General features: G+C 38.2%; 1 protein-coding gene across 10 annotated transcripts; it reads right to left on the bottom strand.

The window, feature by feature from the left end:
• Positions 1–233: 233 nt before the first annotated feature.
• CUNH5orf63 (chromosome unknown C5orf63 homolog) lies at positions 234–8,411 on the bottom strand. 10 transcript variants are annotated; one of them, XM_027882991.1, is made up of 6 exons: positions 8,376–8,396; positions 6,849–6,936; positions 6,363–6,501; positions 3,657–3,777; positions 1,453–1,509; positions 234–683 (listed from the first exon to the last, which is right to left on the bottom strand). In XM_027882991.1, the coding sequence occupies exons 4-6, from the start codon at positions 3,774–3,776 to the stop codon at positions 516–518; spliced, it is 345 nt and encodes a 114-aa protein (XP_027738792.1). In that variant the 5' UTR covers position 3,777; positions 6,363–6,501; positions 6,849–6,936; positions 8,376–8,396; the 3' UTR covers positions 234–515. The 10 variants fall into 10 exon arrangements, with proteins under 10 accessions (XP_027738792.1, XP_027738790.1, XP_027738794.1 ...); XM_027882989.1 differs by lacking the exon at positions 8,376–8,396 and adding an exon at positions 8,100–8,367; XM_027882993.1 differs by lacking the exon at positions 6,363–6,501 and having other exon boundaries at positions 8,376–8,410.
• Positions 8,412–8,680: the final 269 nt, after the last annotated feature.

Below are 8,680 nucleotides of genomic sequence, written 5' to 3'. Positions count from 1 at the left end.
CTGCACTGCCATTGTGCAGGTTTTTGTCCCTTCTTAAATATGTTATCCCAGAGATGTCACCACCATCTCTGACAGGCTCAGCCTTGGCTGGCAGCAGGTCTGTCATGGAGCTGGCTGGCATTAGGTCTGCTGGATATGAGGGAAGCTTCTGTGAGCTTCTGACAGAAACCACCCCTGTAGCCTCCCCAGTTACCAAAACCTGGCCACAGAAACCCAATACAAACACAGTTCACTTTATCTGTTGTTATGGAGCAGCATTTATTCTGTCAGTGCAAAGCCAGCCCAGAAGAGCTGCAAATGAATGGTATGGAAAGGGTTGCTACCAGTGCAGCTGGGCTAGGTGACAATACAAAATAGAACACAAGTCATTCAAGTGTTTTGGACACTGACACTGTATGTTCCAAGAAACATAAGGCCAGATAATGCATACTGGTTTTCCACACAGTGCACAATATGTTTTGCACCGGCCTTTCAGATCCACACCAAAGCAGCTGCGTTTTCTTCACTGGTTTTCATCATTTTTGCAACTCCAATTTTGTAAGTTGGTCCTCAAACTTTTTAATGTCCACTCGATGCTTCATTAGGAACTTCCCATTTAAATGAAAAACAGGTATGTCATATTTGTATTTATCATTCCATGCCGAGTTCTCTGGAAGTGTAATATCTATCTCCTGCAAAATAAACTGGGACAAAAAAGAAATATGTCAATTCCTACTGGATACTGAAAAACAATGCCTGTTTATCTTTTGATCAATAGTTTTCTCAAAAATGCAAGGTTGTTTTCTTAATGCTTTTGGATTTACTCTTTTTGTTGTAGATAATTCCTCATTTTATGAGTACAAAATATATGTAAACACGAAGGACTCCCTCCCTAGCTCAGGATTATATTCTTGTTCCTCTGTGCAGAGCCACTCTCCCATGAGCACCAGCCACAACAAAATATGCAGCCAACAACACAGCAGAGTGAAACAACTCTTAATGCTTCCATTAACAGTCTTATCGTTCAAGAGAGAGATCAAAACCTGGTTGAAGAAAGGCAAAATTGCAATCACATATAACTTAAAATACTCAAAGCCCCACTTACTAACATCCTTCCCAAATTATATCATTACCTGCCTCATGAAAGTTGCAAATTCCTCTTTCAGGCAAGGCAACAGTATTTACAAAAGCAGTGATTTCAAGAACTATTGCAAAAAGGTTTATATTTGTTTAGTTTGCCAATACTTATTTCAGCAGTTTTGTTTCAAAATGCTTTTGGATAATGAGTTTTATGGAAATCAGTGCTGAAAAATGAGTTTTATGGAAATCAGTGCTGAAATTCTCTTGAAGAGGTCATCCATGAAAGAATAACAGGTGCAAATAAATCCAAGCAATTTTCTTTTACAAAGAAAAAATCCCAATTAACGGTTCTTTCTATATATAGAAAGCTTATACAGCATTGCGATACATTACCCTTCTCTTATATGGCTCAAGAACTTCTTTCGCTTCATCACATAGAGGGCATGGTTTCTAAAGGAAAATATTCAGAGCAACTTAAAGCATATAGGTAAAACACACAGGTCATTTGTACAGCAAAGTAACATACACAGACAGGAGTGATCATTACAAATACAGGGTCCCTCCCCACTACCAACCACCTACACCAGAGCTTCTTTAAACATGACCTGAAACACCTATTTCTTACTTCCTGCACATGAATTACTTTGGATTAAATACTCTACTTTTATTCGCATATAATCTGAACTGTCTTTCCCACACAGGCAAGTCCTTGTGCTCCGAAAGCCAATGCAGGATAACAAAGACCAGCAGCACTGCGTTCTTAATAGTTCTTGTTGGTTTTGGAGGGACTGGTATATCTGATATTAGTGACTGGAAGGAACGTCACAGAATCCTGCACATCGGTTCTGTAACATGCCAGGCTCCTTTCAAGAATTTCTAGGAAAGAATATGCTCTTACTCTCACGGCAAGCTTAGGAACTACATGGTATTGATAAGATTGGAACTGGTTTAAAATCAATATATAGCAAACTAAAAATCAATATATCGTGAACTAACAAACAGCAAAATCTGTTTAAAAAGTCAATTTATATTAGTGCATATTTTCAGTAGAAGAGTGCAACAGTTTCTGACATCACTTCCGTTATATTGATTTGTAATTGGGCTTCCTAGATGAAGATGTTTTGGACAACCTTCTATATATTACAGTGGCAAAAGGGACTTTTATTGCTCAGGTAGTAAAAATCCCTTCCCAAACTAACATACGCTGGCTGACAACTAGATCTGTTACATAACACACACGGTGGAAGGACAGTTTTATTTCTGCAGATAACTGCCATTTATGCTGCATAGTTAGACTATAAGTTTTGTGGCCATTTTAAGCTGTCACTGGTTCTTTTGTGCTGGTTAAGCACTCAAACAGCTGCACAGTAAAGCAAAACAGGAGACTTGATCTGAGCTAACAGCAACCTTGCAAAAAAAAAAAAAATTTGTTGAAGCAGTTGCTGTACAAATGCTTGTGTTGTCAAAAAAGGAGACTGCAAGGGGAAGCCTATTTGGTAGTCCTAACTTTTATCAGTTTGAAGTGGATGAAGAAGACATAGGTGCCTTCTGCCTTCTCTTTTCTCTTTATTCTTAAAAATAAGAAGGAGTAAAAAAAAGGGGTGATTAGCATAAACTAACAGTGCAGATGAGCTTTACTTTAAAGTAGTTTGCATTTTGCTTTGCAATTGCCAGTGGTATCAGGGATGAAAAACATTTTAAAACACTTTCAACAAAAAGCCACTTTAGGGAACTGCGCAAAATCTGCTATTAGAAAATCTGATTTCATAATCAATTACTAGTTAAAAATTTTAAGACACAAAGAGCTTTTTTTCCCCAAATATAACCCACATAAGATCATTATTCTCTACCTTATCTCATTTGGACTATCAATGAGTTGATGCTGAATCAGGCAGGGGGAGAGAAAGTATAGTTTAAAGTATAGTTTTATATCATGCATTGCTCTGAGTAAGGAATAGATTGTGACCTTTTATTTTTCAATCTATTAATTTTTTACACATACACTAAACATACACTGTATGTTTAGTGATGGAATGAACAAACATTCAAAACACTCATAATGATGTGAACATTCTCAGTGCTTTGCATTTCCAAAAATCCTGCTCTTGAAGGAGAATCATGTCAACATAGCAAGACCTGCTGTGTGCCATCCTTCACAATAAAGTGCAGAACTCTGCAGATAACAACTGATAAAAATTCATGGAATGTGACAGTTCACAAATGACCACTCCTGCTCATCATATTTGTTTTCTAAATGCTCTTAAAAATCGTGGCTGCTCATGACACAGACAAACCTTTGCCTGCATTGCATCTGTTGGTACTACACTGCCAAAAAACCAAAAAGAGGGTAAAGCAAAATCCACTCTTTCCTCATGTGCTACCAGCACTATTTGGAGATATCTTACAGGCTGACAGGTAGTGCTGAAATTGTTAGTGCTTCTGCCTGGCATACAGAAACCAGCAAAACAAAATACTCAATACTACATAAATTTGAAGAGGACAAAAAGCAAGGACAAGCCATTTAACCTGTGATTCAGGTATATCAAAGCTAATAAACACATAGTCTTGCCTGGCTTTATTCTGTAAACAGCTTTTACCTTGGTGAATAAAGTCAGCACAGGCTTCTTCGCGGTGGTTGAGCAGAGCTGCCTCCCCAGTGGACTGGATGAATGTCTTGCTAGCTGCAGTGTTCTGCTCAGAAAACAAAGCACCATCATCCTGTTCAGGCAAAAATAAAATGTTTGTTTTGTCATAAGTTATAGCTCATGAAATTTCATGTTAAGACAAATGTGATACAATCGCAGTTCTAAAATAACAATCAAACTATTTTCCCGTGACTTTTATGCTCACAGTATCAACACGTTCATCAGACAGATGGTTTACTATGTAGCAGGCCAGAAACACTGTGTCACTCAAAAAGTGCAGTTCCATGAAAAAAAATCCCCCAAAACCAAAACACCTCTGTTTTCTTGTTGGAATGCCTCTTTTAAATTCCCCAACACAAATGCTGACATAAATGCATCATGCTGTTTCAACAGCACAGATGTCAGTTAGAATTACATATTTAAAAATGCAAAGTGCTGTGCTTTGAACCTCTGTAATCTTGCTGCAGTGCCTAACATATTCTACTTACTCAAATTATTCCATAAAAAAACTAATCTGTACCTAATCAGAATATTAATATAGTGCTTTCTGCAGTGAACAAAAAGCTACAGCTGAGACAGTTTAACCTGGTAATATTAAAAGTATGTATAGCATTGCATCTTTCCTGCAACAGAAAATTAATTTATGAAAGTTATATATGGGTTTGTGATTTAAAGAGTTTACGTAAATTTAATGTTATTGAAGAGTGCCATACTGGAGTCTTGAAGTCACCTGTTCATAATAACACTAATAACACCTGTGCTTCCTGAAGACTTTTGTCTTAACGTGAACTTTACAAGGCATTTTAGGACTGAAAGGCGAAAAATGGAGAAGCAGAAGGGAGTCTCTGCATGGAGACTCATCAGACATGACAACCGATACCGAATTTACACTGGGAAAATCAACTCACTTTTACACACAGCCAAACTGCTTCTGTTCAGGCACAGAAGTTCCCTGTAGTTCTACTAAAGGCAACCCCAAAACCACTACATAATGTCACAAGTTTAAACAAGCTTAAGTGTGAGCAGGACCACATTGCAGCTGGTAAGCACATTTTAAGATGTACAGTAAAAAAGAGCCCCGTGGATTCACTGAATCTCTCAGTACTAATATTACAAAGCTTTGTTTTACAGAGGACAGTTTAGCCAGTGTAACCACTAAGGAAGAGTATTCTGCAACATGCAGGATTTGGCTTTACTGTTTATTTTCAGACAGAAAAGGTTCTTTCGTACTAGTCAGAACAGCTTCCTGTCACCGCAAGTGACTGGCACAGCACTCACTGCCAAAGGTCACAGTCCTTGGCAGCTACTGGATTATTTTACTTAGCCAGGTGGAAATCTGGAAACTACCTGGGATTTTACGTATTAAATACAAAAATAAACTTGAAATCCTTTGGAAAAATGCAAAACTTGATGACAGTAAGAGCCTCAGTCTCAGTCATACTTAGGAAGTTTTAAGTCCATAACAGATGTCCAGGACAGATGAGGTTTTGGCATAAAACATTTGCAGCACGTTGCCCTGCTCACATGCAAGATAAAAATGCAAAAACAAATAGTCTGCTTTCTGAACATTTTTTCATGGATGCTTTTGTTGCCAGCCTAGCAAGCCAAATTTTGTGCTTTCAAAACAAGGAAAGCGGTCTCAAATTGTTTTGTGGACAGCAGAATGAACATACTCCAGATTTCCAAATATCACATTCTCCCTGACACACGTGTATAAAATGGCTCTGGTTCAGTCCCATATACCCTATTTTTGAAACATGCATCTTCTGGTAAACTGGAGTACAGGCGACAATTCCTACCAAAACATTATGTAGAGGGGAACAAATAAAACAGCATTAGTACCTAAGCTTCAAGATCTCATAGAAAGAAATCAGCTAGCAGCACCTTACTTCCTTACCAATTTTATATAATTACAAGCAACACTACCTTTGGAATTCAGCAGCACATCTTCACAGACCAGTACTACCAGTGAGGGAAGAATGTGCTGTTTTCAGGGTTAGCATAAGACTGGTTGAATGTTTTTTTATAAATAACCTAAGGAAAACAGAGTCCTGTTTATTCACCGAAATAGAATGGCTCGATGGACTAATCCTGATTCATAAAACTGACGCCACTCTCCATCCAGGCCCCAGCCATGCTCTGCTCTTCCACAAGCAAAAAGCAGCCTGAAACATCTCAACCCTGAGGGAAGGTGAGACACTGTCAGATGGCATCATATTCCCACAGTGCAGATGATGCAGCCTGACTTCCCTGGCAGCATCATTAGGATGGCAAGGAGTCAGATCTGCTGCATTTTAACCTGGACTAAAGTTCTGCCCCCATAAAAATTTTTTTCAGCAGAATTTACTAATCTTATTTTACTGAATTTAGCTAAAAGGTCATGGATAAAGCCGGCTATCAGTGGTTTTGCACAAACATTGACAGGTTTTAGTACTGTGAATGATTTAACCCTATACTTGTGGCATTGCTATTGGTCAAGAGCTGGTATAAGCAAATCTCCAATTACGCATCAGGCAAACCTACTGCACAAAATCTGATACACGATTATTTTGGATCTCTCTTTAGACTCCCTCCATGTGACTATAAAGATCTGTTTGAGAAAAAAAAAAGAATAAATACATAAATTAAAGAAGGATGCTCTCAAATTTGAGAACTTACCTTCCCCTATACTACAATGCTACAGAATGATTTAACAAATGATGCTTTGGAGTCTGGACTTGGCCCGTGCTCTGTTTTGCAAAGCCAAATTGGACTAATTTCCTGTTAACAGAATTTCCATGAACCAATAAATCCTCATCTGTTGGAAAAATAAAATGTGACATTAAAGCTAGCCATTATTTAATTATCTGTATAAACTTTATCTTAGCATCAATCTAAGAAAGACAAGAATGGGTGATTTTTTTCTCCAAGTATGTACCTTTTAGTAGTATAAGGAAGGACTAACAACTGAAAGAGAATGGCGAAAGCAAGTGGGGGCAAATATCAGATTGCCTAGACCAGTGGTGGTTTAAAATACCTGTCTCCTGTCATTCCTCACTCAAAACCAGCAATGGCCATCAAGGAAAACAAACTTCCTGGCAGCCTGCTTTTGGTTACCTACCAGGGAAATGCTGAACAAGAAAATAAAGTGCCACAACAACAGACTGAGAAGCACACGTGGGTGAAGACACCAAATCCTGCAGCTCTGGAGATCCTCACAAGGCTTTTACCCCACTAATCTTTCAGAGGAGGCCTGCAGAATACAGGAGGATCTTTTTGCACATGCACATAACTGTAAGGTTGATCAGGGAGAATGAGGTTCTTACATCAACTCAAAATTCAAAATCATCAGTAATACCACTTATTTCTCTGAGGTGGTGCATGTTTCCATGCATTCTTTCCGCCACAGTACAGTAGCTTAGGGCAAATGCCACAAGCACTGCATTCCACTCCAGAAAAGATAAACGTGTCATTCCGTCCCAAGGTGCAGCACATTTTTTAGAGTGATCCCTCTACAGGTATCCATCACAGACTGTGGTCCAAGGACTTACTCCCAATTTCAGACAAGTTGAATAACATCTGGTAGGCTGCTCTAATGGCCTTTTCTGAAGACTAGACAGAATTTGCATAAAGAACAAACTGCTACCATAACATAAAGTTATAATAGAGTTTTGAAGACAATAGTAGGAATAGTATAATGGATATAATATATAAATCACATGTTATATACAACTATACAGTATATAACTATATAGTATTTCAACATATTATATTATGTATTATATTACATAATATGAATAAGATTTTTAAAGTCTTAATATATATTAATAGCATCAGTAGAATAATTATGATGCTATCAATACATTATTAGTAAACTGTAGCACATATATTAACACTGTTGTATTAATTATGTTAATATTAGACAACATTGTACATTAGTATATTGTAATACACAATCCAGGATAATATACTATGTAATATATAAAATGTGTATTATATATTTATAATAATAATATTGTATACTATATACAACAGATAATAATGTAATATGTATAATATGTAATTATACTATACCTATTATACTATAATATATACTATATATTACTATATACCATAACATATACTACTACTATATAGTATATATACTCTAAAATATACTATGTACTTTTATATATACACTATGCATTACTATATACAATATATACTATAGTATAAAGTATTATATAGCTCCTATGTATACTATAATATATATTATTATTATATACTTTAATAGTATATATAATGTATTTAGTATATATATTTGGTACATATAGGTAGTATATCTCATATATACAGTAAATTAATAGTAATAACAACAACAATAATAACTTTTCAACATCTCTATTTGGAAGGTTTCCAGCTAAATGATCCAAGGACCGGGGGCGAGCCCAGCCGGGCACAAAGTGTATCCAGAAGCCTCCCCATCACCTCCTGTAACAGCAACCCTCGGCTGCTGCTGATGATACTTCCAAATCAGCAAATCCCCCCGGCAGAGAGAAGGAGCCGGAGCCCATCAGCACAGAGGAGTCCTCCCTGAGGGAACCTCATCCCGAGGAATCACGTGCCGGGACCGCCGCCGGTGCCGGGGGGTTCCCGGCGAACGGTGCCGGGGCCGGGCTCCCCCGCTGCCCGGGCCGGGCTCGGCTCACCCACCTCCTGCCCGCGGGGCTCCGCCGGAACGCGCGGGCGGCGGGCCCGGCCCCGCGGGGCAGCACCGGCTGTGACGTGAACCCTGGAAGGGAAGGAAGTGCTCTACGATTCCCGAACGGTCGTGGGGGAAAGGAGCGGGAAAAATCGGAAAGAAAGAAAAAAAAAACAAAACACACACACACACACACACAAAAACCCCAAAACCAAGAAGTTTTATTAGTAAATTAGGGATTTGACGTGGAAATCGGTCTGTTAGTCCCGAAGCTGCTATATAAGGGCATGACAGGGGGTTTTTGGATAAAACGAGT

The sequence above is a fragment of the Empidonax traillii genome, unplaced genomic scaffold (genome assembly GCF_003031625.1).
Source record: "Empidonax traillii isolate 1590-97213 ecotype Southwest subspecies unplaced genomic scaffold, ASM303162v1 scaffold116:size1738432, whole genome shotgun sequence".
Lineage (NCBI taxonomy): Eukaryota > Metazoa > Chordata > Aves > Passeriformes > Tyrannidae > Empidonax > Empidonax traillii.
The sequence above is the reverse complement of the archived record's forward strand: the minus strand, read 5'-3'. Positions and strand labels throughout refer to the sequence as shown.